This window comes from Tasmannia lanceolata, unplaced genomic scaffold (genome assembly GCF_043159265.1).
Source record: "Tasmannia lanceolata isolate RefF3 unplaced genomic scaffold, GAP_Taslan_0.1 ptg000044l, whole genome shotgun sequence".
Classification (NCBI taxonomy): domain Eukaryota; kingdom Viridiplantae; phylum Streptophyta; class Magnoliopsida; order Canellales; family Winteraceae; genus Tasmannia; species Tasmannia lanceolata.
This window is the reverse complement of record NW_027518721.1, coordinates 800,394-815,168: the sequence shown is the minus strand read 5'-3', so window position 1 is coordinate 815,168 and position 14,775 is coordinate 800,394. Positions and strand designations below refer to the sequence as shown.

The 14,775-nt window shown below is 35.6% G+C and overlaps 1 protein-coding gene across 1 annotated transcript; it reads left to right on the top strand.

Annotated features, from left to right (window-relative positions):
• Positions 1 to 1,049: 1,049 nt before the first annotated feature.
• On the top strand, positions 1,050 to 1,493 carry LOC143864016 (secreted RxLR effector protein 161-like). Its single transcript, XM_077374834.1, has one exon. The coding sequence runs from the start codon at positions 1,050 to 1,052 to the stop codon at positions 1,491 to 1,493; it is 444 nt and encodes a 147-aa protein (XP_077230949.1).
• Positions 1,494 to 14,775: the final 13,282 nt, after the last annotated feature.

Here is a 14,775-nt window from a genome sequence, read left to right as displayed (position 1 = left end):
ATTTGATGAACAAAATGAGGACAAGAGGGTGACAAACAACATAGATGATGAAGATGAAGTTCACCCTGTAACTTGTGAAAAGAACACCTTCATCTTGATTAACCCTTTAGAAAATCTTAGTATTGAAGGTGAGACAATTGAAGAGAGAGGGAATGAAGAAGAAGATCCAAAAGGCAAAAGAATCATTGCAAGCCACCCCTCTACTCAAATTATTGGTGAAGCATCACAAGGAGTTAAGACTATGTCTCATTTTAGAATTGTTTGTGGTCACCTAGCATTTATCTCACAAATTGAACCTAAGTCTATTTTAGAAGCAGAAAATGATGAGTCTTGGATAATTGTCATGCAAGAAGAGTTAAATCAATTTGAAATAAACAAAGTATGGCAATTGGTTCCTAGGCCAAAGGATCATCCTGTGATTGGAACTAGATGGGTTTATAGAAATAAGTTGGATGAAAATTGTGATATCCAAAGAAAAAAAGCCTGTTTAGTCGCCTAAGGTTACAACCAGGAAGAAGGGATTGATTATGATGAGACTTTTGCCCCAGTAGCCCAGTTGGAATCCATTAGAATGCTTCTTGCATATGCATGTTATAGAGGTTTCAAGTTATATCAAATGGATGTTAAGAGTGCATTTCCAAATGGATATATTTTGGAGGAGGTGTATGTTGAGCAACCTCCTAGATTTGAAGACTTCAAGTGCCCGGATCATGTCTTTAGATTGGACAAAACCAAGCTCCTAGAGTTTGGTATGAAAGGCTTAGTTTATTTTTATTAGACAAAGGATTTGAGATGGGAAGAGTCAATAAGACTTTATTTATCAAAAGAAATGGTGAAGATATACTCATAGTCTAAATCTATGTAGATGACATCATCTTTGGGTCAACTAATGTGAGTATGTGAGAATTCTCTAAATACATGCAAAATGAGTTTGAAATGACCATGATGGGAGGACTTAAATATTTTCTTGGTCTACAAATTCATCAATTGGCAAATGGAATCTTTATAAACCAAGAAAATATACAAAAGAACTGCTAAAAAAATTTGGAATGGAAAGCTCTCCTCCAAAGTCCACTCCTATGAGCACATCTTCAAAATTAGCAATAGATATCATTGGACCAAAGATTGATAAGAAAAAGTATAGGGGAATGATAGGGAGTCTTCTCTATCTGACTGCTAGTAGACCGGATATCATGTTTAGTGTTTACCTATGTGCTAGATTTCAGTCAGATTCAAGGGAATCTCATTTGCTCTCTGTGAAAAGGATATTCAAATATTTGAGAGGGACTTCTGGTCTAGGTCTATGGTATGAAAAGTCAAACTCTTTCGACCTAGTGGGATACTCCAATGCTGACGTTGCCGGATGTAGAATTGATAGGAAGAGTACTAGTGGCACTTGTCAGTTTCTCAGGAGATCCTTAGTGTCTTGGTTCAGCAAGAAACAGAACTCTGTTGCTCTGTCGACCACAGAAGCAGAGTACATTGCTGCATGAGCTTGTTGTGGATAAGTTTTGTGGATGAAGAACACCTTAGAAGATTATGACTTAAAGTTCAAATGTGTTCCAATCCATTGTGATAATGCAAGTGTAATCAACCTAACTAAGAACCCAATTCAACATTCCCGAACTAAGCATATTGATATAAGACATCATTTCTTGAGAGATCATTCCCAAAAGGAAGATATCATCATGTCATATATCAATACCGATGATTAACTTGCGGATATTTTCACTAAACTACTAAGTGAAGAAAGATTTTGTGATCTTAGAAGTGGTTTAAATATGTGGACACTAGATCAAGTGAAAGAATTTGAATAAAATCTTGCTTATCTATATCTATTATATACTTGATTATGTATTTACTATTGGATGCATGACTAGATGTCAAACCTTAACTTAACACTCAATCAATTGGTACTCATGCCCTTTTTGGGAACGGTACTGTCATCTCTAATTATGACATCTAAGACTTTGGCGAAAGCCTACATCTAGTTCATGAACATGTCTATGTGGATGATATTTGAATATATATATATATATATATATATATATATATATATATATATATATATATATATATATAGGCATATACGTAAATAGGGGGGAGTTAAAAGTTAACTCCTAAAACAAAACAAAAAACACTTGAGGAATCTTGTGCTTCCTATGGCAAACACCTACTCCACTCTTTTTGATGGAAAAAAGGGGGAGAAATATAGGATATTGATTATGAATTATTGTGTTCATGCATATACATTGACTTGATTATGATTAATGAATCATATGTGTGATTCCTCTAAAGTCTATGTTACTCTACCTATGCTTATCTTGTGCTCATACAAAGATACGTTCTAGCTAAATGTACATTGAATCATCAAATATGATAAGCATATACTGAGGGGGAGGCATAAAGCTACATGGTTATGATATTTAGGGGGAGCCTCCACCCCATAATCAATTTGAGTTTGTCATCATAAAAAATGGGGAGAATGTAAGCCCAAGGGTGTAACTTACTCATATTTTGATGATCAACAAACCCAAATTGATGGTAGAATACTAATGGTTTCTCTAGTGTTGTGATCTAGACAGCATCATCAAAGTCATTATTAGAAGCAAAGAGGAGAAGGGCTTAGCTTGGAGAAAGTCAAGCATTGGTGGTCATCCTACAACCATTGAAGATTAAAGGAAACCACAAGCACAAAAGGCAAGATAGAAGACTCTTCTAAGTCGAGAAGAATTCGTGCAAGTACTTAGATGATGAAGACTCAAGAAGACTCGAGGTTCATTAGGCTTTAGTATCTAGTATAGTCCTCTTGACATTAAGTTATGTGCATGAATTTATGTTTTCAAAACCCTTTCAAACATACTTTGACAAACTTAAAAAGGTATTTGAAAATGTAGGAAAGAAGCCCAAAGCCCTAAGATTCATATTTGCAAAAACTAAATTCAAATCAGGACGGTCGACCGGGGTCTCCCGGGCGACAGCGGGGAGGTTGCTGGAATTCCAGCGATCACCCGATAATAGTGGGCTGGTCAACCGAGGCCAACCCGGTCGACTGTGGATATGCTCCTGGAATTTTTAGAGCAATCCTGAAAAATCTTGGCGGTCAGCCGCCAATGGCTAGGTTGACCGTGGATAGTTTTTGAATGAAAATTTCAATTGAACAGAAAGCCCACGGCGGGCGACCGCGACTACCCCGATCGACCGCAGAGGTTTAAAATTTGAAATTAAAAAGGAGCGCCCGATAAGGGCGGGTGACCACAACACTCCGGTCGACCGCCCCCGTCTAGCAAAGTAGCCGTTCGGGTATGCACAACTCAATTTTTCATGGCCAGTTATTTACGTTTTTGTCCCCAAACAGTCATAAATACACTCGGGCTATATACCCTATCCAAGACCTTCCAAAGGACCTTTTGAACTATCATTTTCCAAACCTTTTGAAATATCATTTTACAAACCCTAGAGCTTATACCTTTGAAAATCAAAAGGATTCATCTTCTTCCTCTTGGTAATTTATTCTTGCATTTACTTCTTGTCAAGAGGTACTCCTTAGAACTTCGATTTGTAATAATTAGGAGTGATTGTGAGCTTGAGTGTATTGTAGTTGCCTTTGAAGAGGCTTCAGGAGCTTTTATTTTCCTTCCCTTTTCTGGTATTTGCAAAAAGGAGTTGTACCCTTTGAGGCGGTGTGCGAAGAGGGTTGATTCCTTGGAGGCGGTTCTTACAAAGAGGGTTTGTTCCCTTGGAGGCGGTGTTTCTTGTAACAGCCCGGAGATTTGGCGAGCGAAATCTCATTATAGTGATGAAATATCCCAAGGAAAGACCAAGTACTTAGGTAGTGGAGTAGGTCCGTTTATGAACAAACCACTAGAAAATCGTCGTGGGGTCTCCTTACTCTCCTCCTCCTTATGGTGTTTGGTAATTTCTTTCCTTAACTTGAAGTATTAAATTGAACAAGGGTTAGCACAATCTAGGTTTAATCTCGCATTCCCTAAGTATTTAAAATAAAATTTTAAATAACCCAATTCACCCCGCCCTTAGGTTGCCCTTTGGAATTTCAAAAATCGATTTTCTTTGGAGATGTACTTGAACCTTGGAATGCTATGCATCTTCTCAGAAATTTAAATTTACAGGGAAGTTGAATCTTAATTCTTTTTATTCTCTTTATTATTGTTAATTTTGTTTTATTGAATGATTATGTTATTTTCTTCATCTGTTTGTTTAAAAATTATCATGAGTAGCTAAATTCTCCTAAGTTAGGGTGTGGATGAAGCCATAGGGAAGGAGAAAAATTAATGGTTTGCCTATATTAAGCTTTGTTAAAAAAAATTAATATACAAGGGTTTATAATTGAGGATTCTAGATCATGCATGCCATTGCGATTTCCTTTCGTATGAATGATTGTTGATGATATTTTATAAAGTCTTGTATCAACATTAAATTGAAGTGTGTGTCTGATGTATTACTCATGGGAAATAACATCAATTGATCTTATTTTCCATTGACCGGATTCATCATATACACAATTCAATTCAAGAGTGTGTTAATTATTGATTTGATCTAACTTTATGGAGGATTCTATCCTTAAGTATTTTATCAAATTGAATTCTAGTGTGTTAGTTTTACAATCGAATTAGCAAATCAATTTAGTTGTTCGAATTTTTTTTAATAAGTAGATGAATCTGAAATTTTCTTTTAGAATAGATAATTAGTGACATCTTTTAAGTAATCTGTGCACTCTGGCTAAGTTGGGAATTTAAACTCAGTCTCTTCCTTGTGTTTGATCCATAACTACACGCGATCCGTGCACTTGCGGTTTATTACTTTTTCAATTAAAGATAGTAGCTCACAAACTCTCTAAGAGATTATAATGATAAAGCCCTATGGAGATCCTCTTCAAAAGGATATGCTAGTTCAAAGCATTAGAAGAAAACTAATGGATTTGAAGGTTAAAGCTCAAATGAGGTTTTCAATAAGTCCAAAAGTCTTTGAATCGATGATAAAATAAAATTTATAGCTGACAATGATTCATGAATGTTTGGGCGTAGTTTGGGCAAGAAAAGATAAAACATGGGTAAAAAAAGCAACTAGCCGTTATGCCCCAACGGCTAGTTTCTTGCGCAGAGGCGGTAACCCGCGGGGGGGTTCGGTCGACCGTCACACGGCTTTTGGAATTAAAAAAAAATAGATTTTTTAGTGTTGCGGTCGACTGGGGTACGGCGGTCGACCGGCCTCGACCACCGTTGCAAAAAATAGTTTTTGGCCGTGATGTTATAAAATTCATATCTCACTCGTTTCTTATCGGATTTTGACGCTCTTATACTTGATTTGAATGGAAATGGTGACATCTATCTGTTAAAAATATTCTTAAAAATAGTTGAAAATTGTTTGGACAAATTAATGTGAAAATAAGCTGTTATCCACTATGCAAGTGCCAATTTTGATTTCATTCACTTTTCAACTTAACTTAGCACTTGAGATTTGGGTCCTTGGGCTATGGCCTTTTGTTTTAAGAATGTTTAGGACCTTTGAAAATGGTTTTTCATCAAATACAATTAGGTCTCAAACGTGGTTTTGAAAACGGTATTAAAAACTCTTTGAAATGCAAAACCACATGAAAAAGATCTCCAATACAATCTAGAAATGTAAAACTACTCAGCACCTTGATTGTAATGGCTTCAAAAGTCTTTTTTGGGCTCTTGGGTTTGTAAGTGAACACTTGTGATTGTTTCTCTACATGTGACTTCTCTTCTTGAATCATAGTCACTTTGAATGCTTGAAATAGTCACCAACACTTGTTCATCTTCAAGCTTCTCTTGTGGGATCTTTAAGTTAAGCTCTTGACTTGAACACCTTCTATGGATGATGTATTCATTGTGTGCAAGCTTTCTTGGTTCATTTGTGCATGTTGATCCTCAAGCCTTGTCTTGTGTTGTATTGTGCTAATGTGCTAATGGCGATATGACATGTCAAGTTTCTGTCTAAAGCACAACACTCCAAAGCAACTCATTGGTCCATAAAGACTAGTCAATTTGAGTTTGCTAGCATCAAAACAAAAAGGTAAAGGTGATTAGTTGAACTCGTGGGAACCCTTGGGCTAACAATCTCTCCCTTTTATGATGACAAACCAAATTGATTAGGAGGCAAGAGATATCAAAAGAATAGAAAGATAAGCATAAAATGATATAGACAATGAAATATTACTCCCCCTCAGTATATGCACAAATATATTATGACAACATAAAGCAAGAGATGCATATAGAATATGGACTAGCTAATTAATTTTAAAATTCTCCCCCTTTTGGCAACATCAAGAAAGGAGGTTTTATAAGTGAAATCTCAAAATATAATGTCAAGATGTGCATTGAGCACTTCCCTTATCTACTTATCATGCATATACGATGCTCAAGGTGAGAAATACATGATAAGAGTAAAGCAACCATGAAAATTTAAGCTGTCACCATTTTTTTTATGTATGTAGACATTTATAGTTTAGGCACAACTTAAGGGTGTTTATCACTATAGGCAATTCAAACACAACCCTATAAAGCATATGAATACAAAAGATTTGACAGTTACGCACCCCCCAAGTTCTTGTTATGCATACATATAGATCAATAATTAGAGTTGCATAACAAGGAAAGTGAGTGAAAAGATATGAAATTGAAAGTTCAAAGGAAGAATTTTATCATGATTATAATGAGAAAAACCTAGAGATATGCATGATAAGGATCAATGAGAACATAGAGATATAGGATTTTCCGTGTGAAGCATTCCTATGTTTGTTCCTCTGTGGAACTAAGGAGAATGGAAACAGATAAAGGATGACAACAAAATAACCTTGTAGCCCATGAAATATGAATGATATAACTTTTTGAGCTCTCCTAATGCTTATCAGAGAAGATTTAATAGTCAAGACCGATCACAGTGTTGATAAGCAGTTTTTTTTTAACTAGAGAGATTTACAATTTTAAGCACAACTAGTGGAGTAATATTGAAATGGACAATTTAAGCATATAATTAGTGTCCATATAAATACAAGAATAAGACAATTTTGCTCTTCCCCTAAGTATTTGTCATTGGCCTTGGGTAAAACTTATGAGGCAAGGCATGGTAAGGCAAAATTGCTACAGATATGACAGTGAGTGCATAGCCAATGGATCTTATCATGGTGCGTGATGTACTTAGCTTCAAAAGCACATTATAAGAGTGAGTAATTCATAGGAGATGAGGTAATTCTTGAATAAAGGATCCTATGAAGGAGAATTCTAGAGAATTTTCAAAGTAGAATTCTAGAACAAGATACTTATCATTGGCTGTGATCATAAACATATGAGCACATCCAAGATAAGTCTAAAGTTTAAGAAGGATATAACACTGGATCAAGCTCAGGGTACTTGTCATAAATGAGAGACGGTCTTAGAATGAAAGCATAAGACAAGTCCTAACTACAACATAAATGGAGCAATGGGGCTCCAAATGAGTGTACTTTCATATGTAATGTAATATCCATATCAAACAACATATGATAAGACAGAGAAATGGCAGATATTACTTATATAGTTCCTCCTTTGTTAGTGACTGATACATAGTATTAATCCAAAGGGTTGTCCAAGTAAGAGTCACCAAGGGTTTGTGAAGTGATTAGTTGAAAAATAATGTTTACTAAGGATGCTCAAATGATATCAAGTGAGATAGTGAGACATCCTGGCAGCACGTGCTCCCCCTGAATAATTTCATATATATATATATATATATATATATATATATATATATATATATAAGTATATACATATACACCAAGTTAAAGCACATAAGATTGGTCAAGGCTTAGATGTTTGTATATAGACAAATGATTGGATGTTTTAATTAAGGTGATGGTACCGTTCCTTCAAGAGAAGGCATGATCACTTATTTGGGTAGCTTTTAACATTAAGTTTTTACATCTTTGCTATCCAGCTAATATCAATTAAGGGGTGATATTACATATATAGAATTTGCTATACTTTATATCAAATGAACCACACACCTATGAAAGTAAATTCGACCATCTAAGCATGCTATCCTAGGACAAGGAACTCTCTCATAGTGTCAGCATAACTAGTTCTTTTAAGATTACCTATAGAGACATACTAGTTTGCATCTTTTGAGAATTTTCATTTTCCTATTCCCTATTAGCTTGTTAGATGTGTTTTGATGGATTAAGTCCAATTAACTATGATCATCAAAACACATTTCACAACAACTTTTCTCTTTAGAGCCACTTACATATATCAATTTTAGCACACTTTTGGCTTTTTAGGCATAATATCATGATTTTGATGATGTTCACAATTTGCAATGAACTCATGAGATACAAGTTTGGGTGACTTTAGATTTCTCATATTAACAAATTAGTCAAAATCTATAGTTATCTATCCCATGAATATTTGAATATTAATATACATAGATCACATATATAGGTACAATGTGCATTAATATGTAACTTTTTGATCACATGCTTTTACCTAATGGGGTTTTAATGATTATCTTATTTAATGATCCCTCTTTAGTTTGAAGTTCACAAGTCTAGATTTTTCAAGTTCAATCATTTTGTGAACGAATCAATGATATATGGATTATATAGATGTTCAAATATGACACACACTCATAGTGACAATGTATTCTAATGTGCACAGCTATGTACATTTCAACTAGATTTTCATCTTTCTAGAGCACATAGGTTTATTATGAAGTCATTAATGAGTTAAATTTCACTTGTTTGTTAGTTTGTTTGAGGTTTAACTTAGAATTCTTTTCAACATGTGATTTTCTCATTTGATTTGCATGTCGCGGATGAATAGTCAAGCTTACCGACATGCTACATATAACTTAGTTCAATCAAGATAGATCATAATTCCTTTATTTAAGTAAGTTGCGTTTGCAACTTTCCTTATCAAGAATAAGACTTTTAAGATGAAGAGAATGTTCTTAAGGGCCAAAGATTTTCAAGAATGATCATAGGAGAGTGAGACTTTGGGCAAATGCAATCATTTTGACTTATGAACTCCTTAAGGTTTTAACCAAGTGTAGGGAGATTCATTAAGTTTTATGTGTAGACCCATTTTTGCTCATTTTACAATACTTTTGACCTATTTGGAAAGTTTCAAATATATCTAAATATAGAGATCTATCTTAGAGCAACTAGGCTAATATAATCGGTTAATAAAGCTATTAAGTACATGAGTAAGTTTTGAGTGAGAAACTAAACACTTAGATCAAAGAACATGATCATACAATTACGGAAGAATCTAATTTACGGTGCACAATGACATGAGTTTATAAGATCACTCAAATAAGATGAGTCATGTCACACATGGTATGAATACTACTTTATAGATACATTTGGATCAAGCAAGATTGGCATATTTGTATCTATAATTTATTTTGAAATGATTTAAACATTGAAGCACAAACAACTAGATGCAAAGAGATCAATATACTTTAAAAGTATAGCATCTAGCATACAAAATTACAAAAGACATAACCATTCATGAGTAACCTAGATACAAGATAATCAATCAAGATTTGTAAGTTGTATCTAGCAATTAATTTTTAAAAGATTTAACATTTAAGCATAAACCCCTAAATCTAAAATACAATCATGGTTAAGATTTAAGTGAGGGGTTTTGGAACCCAAACCAACTTGGGTCCAACCAAGTTTGTTCCTTATAATATATCTTTTCTAATCCATACAAACTTGCTAGATTTCACAAATCTAAACCTACATCTAGATTTGTGGTGTCCTAATCTACCACAATAGGTACAAGAATAAGAACTAGTAGATGAGGAGCATATAGAACTACAAGAATGCAAATGAGAACAAATATGTTTATTTTCATATGACATGGTTTCATTTTCATCTTCGTTATTAGATTCTTCTAATACCATTAGATTTATATTTTGCTTATAAGTGTTTTCTAGTAAGATTCATATCTCCTTAGCACCCTTACAAGATACAATTTTATCATAAATGCAAGGAGACAAGGCACAACACAAAGCAATTATGGCCTTAGCATGTAAGATGTATTGTTTGGTGTCTTTCTCATTTAGTTTTCTAGAAGTAGAAAAAATGATCCCCTTTTTCAATAATTTGCCAAACACCAAACTCTAGATTCTTTAAATATGTCTTCATATGGATAGACCAAGATCCATAATCCGAACCATCAAAAGAGGGAAGTCTAGAACCCATTGGTTGCCGAAGGATCTTTTCTCTTGAAGATTATCAAGTGAAAACCTTGTAAGAGCCTTTAGCTCTGAACCAATTGAAATCCCAACAAGTAATCAAGAGGCGGCTGAATTGGGTAATTAAAATTTTTTGACCTAACTAAATGGTATTTTGAAATCAATACAAGTTTAAATCTAACCATTGTTCAAATAATCATAAACATAAAGAAATGTTAGATGTTACCAATCACCCAAGTATGAATGAGAGAGGAGATAGGAGACGACGCAATCGTTTAGAGCGGTTCGGTCCCTTAAACTCAAGGACCTACTCTACTACCCAAGTACTTGATCTTTCCTTGGGATTTCTTCCACTAAAGTGGGATTCTGCACGCCGAATCTACGGGCTTTACAATACCTTCACTCCTTCAAGGGAACAAACCCCCTTTCATAAACTACCTCCAAGGGAGTGAACCTCTTTGCACCGGATTCACCTTTGTTGTTGGGCCGAATCATAGACCCCAAGTACAATGAAGAACAAAGAATGAAGAACTCTCTTAGCTTCTTGATTAGGCTTGATACAAAGATGGTAGCTCACAAACTCTCCAAAAGATTACAATGATAAAGTCCTATGGAGATCTTCTTCAAAAGGATATGCAAGTTTAAAGCATTTGAAGAAAACTAATGGATTTGAAGGTTAAAGCTCAAATGAGATTTTCAATAAGTCCAAAAGTCTTTAAATCCATGATAAAATAACATATTTAAAGCCGACAATGATTCATGAATGTTTGGACGTAGTTTGGGTAAGAAAAGATAAAAATGGGTAAAACAAGCAACTAGCCATTATGCCCCAACAATTAGTTTCTCGCGCAGTGGCTGTGGACCCCGATCCGGAGGAGAGGCGGCGAGAGAACGAGTCCCCCGTCGGTCCTTTGGACATTCCACGTGAAGGAGAGCTCTACTAAGAAACTCTCGAAACAGGTGCCACCCTCACAACATGACACGAGTGGCGATAAATGAAAGAGATACCTCTTGATCCGGAGCCAGGGCTTGAAACCAAGACCTACCTAAAATAACTCAGAGTCGCCATCCATGGATAGGCCATGGAACCCCAAAAATAAATCCTCTGTGCAATGGATAACCATAAATATATATTGGTCTGTGCCTGATTACGGATGAGGAAGGTCCGAAGAGCATCCCAATCCGTCCGAGTGCAAGCACTTGGTCTCTTATGCCATTTATTATTAACTTTGAAGCATTTTGGGCGAAAATCATGTGAAATGGGAACGAATATCCCCGAGAAAAAATATCTACCAAAACATGCATGACCCGGGGATAATAAGCACATACAAAATAAATAAAAGAAGTGTCACCTAATCATAGCTAAGTTAAGAGAATCATGCCTAATGGGTGTCTAAGTTCTGGTGGACAAACACATGCATGCTACAGCTAAAGGTATAAGGTCTGCATAGGAAAGTAAGAAAACACAATAAAACATACAACACGACTCGATACCACCCACGACACAACACAACAAACCCTAGACTCTAAACGTTTTTGCCCGATTCTTTGGATGGTCTAGTATTCATCCAAAGCCGCGTACGTATTCCCGCCTTCACGAGAATCAAAGCAACTTAGTTCTTCACGCCTATTCTAAACTATGATGCCTAAGACATCTAGACTACTAAGCTAGACTAGATCCTAAAAGACCGGATTGATTTTTAAAGTTTTTAGTGCGATTATTTAAATTCAAGTGAATTGTGGATTTTAGGACTCCCGATATGCCCTAACTAAATGTAAGTTTAACCCTAAGCTAATGCAGGTGGTTCCTATATGCTATGTGTAACTAAGCTGTATGTTCTAAGAAAAACAATGGCAGACTAATCGCATCCTATTCTAGTCATCAGTCGGCAATGTGTATCGCCAACTGACCGGACGGAGGCGTAACAAACTCCTAACTCTAACACATACAAACCAAGCACACGGCATATTAAACAACATATCAAGGACAAACTCCTAACCCTAAAACTCTCTATCTAGGACAAACTCTTAACTCTAGAGGAAGAACTTTTCGAAAACACGTTTTATGAAAGATTTTAGTATTTTTAAAAGGGTTAAAATAATTTATTTAGAAAATTTGAAATGTTTTTTACAAAAGTTTGACTGAACTTGGGACGAGAATCCCAAGCTGCCTACATACCTCTGTGAGAGGATTAAGCCAACGTAGTTTGGAACAAACTTTCCTAAACTATGCTCCTAAAAACACTCAACACTTTAGATGGTTTTAAAGCTTTCAAATATTTTTTATGTTTTAAATTTCTAATTTTTTGAGTTTTTACATATTCTAATATTTTTGTGATTATAGATGATTTCAATATTTTTGGATTTTAAAATTCTTCAATGTTTTTGCACCTTTAAATATTTTCACTCTTAAAGGGAACACGGAAGCACAACCACAAACTAGGGCAAAGCCCTAAATCTAAAGGGGAAACCCCGAACAAGCAACTAGTGTCTCAAAGAGACGATGCACAACAAGTAAACTAGCGTTCCAAGAAAGAGAAAACAATCTAAGATCCTAAGTAAGCAAAGCTATAATAAGACTGAGTTAGTCTCTAATAAAAGAGGGGTGACAATAATAGTAAGGGTAAGCTCCTATATAAGAGGAAAAACTCCTAATCAAGTAACTCTAAAAGAGGGCGGGCAAATAGGTCCAAACATGTCTAACAACTCTAAGAGGGAATACCAATAAAATAAAGACTCGACTCCTAAAAAGATATGAAATAAACAAGGGTGCTAGTGAGACTGGGCAAGTCTCCTAGACACAGAGGTGGGCTCCAAGTAATCTTATCATTGCCCTTGCAATGAATAAGGCTAAGGCAACTAACAAACCAAGTTAGTCTCCAACTAGTAGGGGATACAAGTTAGGGGTACAACTTAGAAAGGGTTCTTCTATACATGAGACAAGTCATGCCTCCTAAGGGTTATGAAATTCTAAGGATAGGCCCAAGTACTATTCTATTGGCAACTTATGAGGAGGAAAAATTAGGTTTCTAACAAGTTTTAATCTTTTGAAAACTTAAATCCAATTTGAAGATTAAGAGATCAAAAATAAAAATTAAGCACACAAGTTAAATCCTAAGTGCAATAAAAGAAAAGCAAGAGATAAGAAAGAATGCACCCGAGATTTAAAGTGGTTCGGTCCTCCAATGTGAGGCCTACTCCACTCCACCAACCAAACCCGTTGATGGGTTCACTATTTGACCTTCTTAACTTCGGCCGAGATCGGTGCCGATTACAATTCCAATTGCCTTTAACCTTGGTGGCAATCCTCACCACGGAGAGAGGGCTTCGCTTCTCCGAACACTCGCCCGAATACAATCGTTTGAACAAGAAAGAAACAAACAAAAAATCCCTCACAAGGGTTTACAATGTTTCGAGAAGATGTACAAATCGAAGCCTATGATCCAAATCCTAATTCTAGAGGATGAGAGGCATAAACAAGCTTAAGATACTCTTAGGATATTCCAATAAGGGAGTGTTAGGATTACTACTTGGGAAGTTTAGAATACCCATATATATAGAAAACCCAAAATATGACCGTTTGGGGGGCATAGTGGTAATTATGGCAAAAACCCCAACGGCTATATTTTTTTCTTCCCGAAATAGTGGTCTCAGAGTTCCGAGATATTCTCTCGGAGTTCCGAGAATTTCTCTCGGAGTTCTGAGAATTTCTCTCGGAGTTCCGGAAATACAAACAGAAGATGGAAAAATGTTACTGGACCATTTCTCGGAGCTCCGAGGAATTTCTCGGAGTTCCGAGCTCGGAGCTCCGAGGATTCTCTCTGAGTTCCGAGAAGTCTATATGCATCTGGTTTTTCATTTTTGTTTCTTGTTTATTTGGGCTTCCAAATCTACACCAAGTTGGGATTGTTATGAGGGTTCCAAAGTGTTGGAACACCACAAGGACAACCACTTAAACATTTAGGATGTGTGTGATTACTTTATTTATGCCTCTTAAAACCTGAACTAGGATTGGATCTTTACATTCTAAACGACTTTGATCTTCAATTGCGATGATTCAAGTCTTCATGCATCTTGGATCTCCGATGCCTTTGGCCTTCCGAATGTGGTCCAATGAGAGCTTCTTGGCCTCAATCCAACCAATCATTGTTAGTAAACAATCATGATCTACAACTTAACCAATCAAACACATTAGTGAACTAAAATCACTTGTGTATTGGAATCATCAAAAGAAGATGGGAATGCCATGGTGGGAATCATTGGGCTTACAATCTCCCCCTTTTTGATGATGACAAGCACAAGAGATTTTCCAATAAAGGCACACATATTTTCCTTCCTTAAGCTAGATTTTTCTCCCCCTTTGTCATCAACAAAAATATGGGGTACGAGAAAAAACAAAGGGATAAAATTTACAATTTTGAGCTCCCCCTTTTTCAAGAAAAAAGACAAACTTAGAACTCCCCCTATTTGGAAAACAAATTCAATACAAGAGGGGAATTTTAAAATTCAAAGAGAAAGATATACAAATATTAAGTGCAAGCCCCTAATTTAAAA

Bases quoted from the DNA above. Each gene is read 5' to 3' on its own strand.
- LOC143864016 (XM_077374834.1), top strand. From the start codon at position 1,050: ATGGAAAGCTCTCCTCCAAAGTCCACTCCTATGAGCACATCTTCAAAA.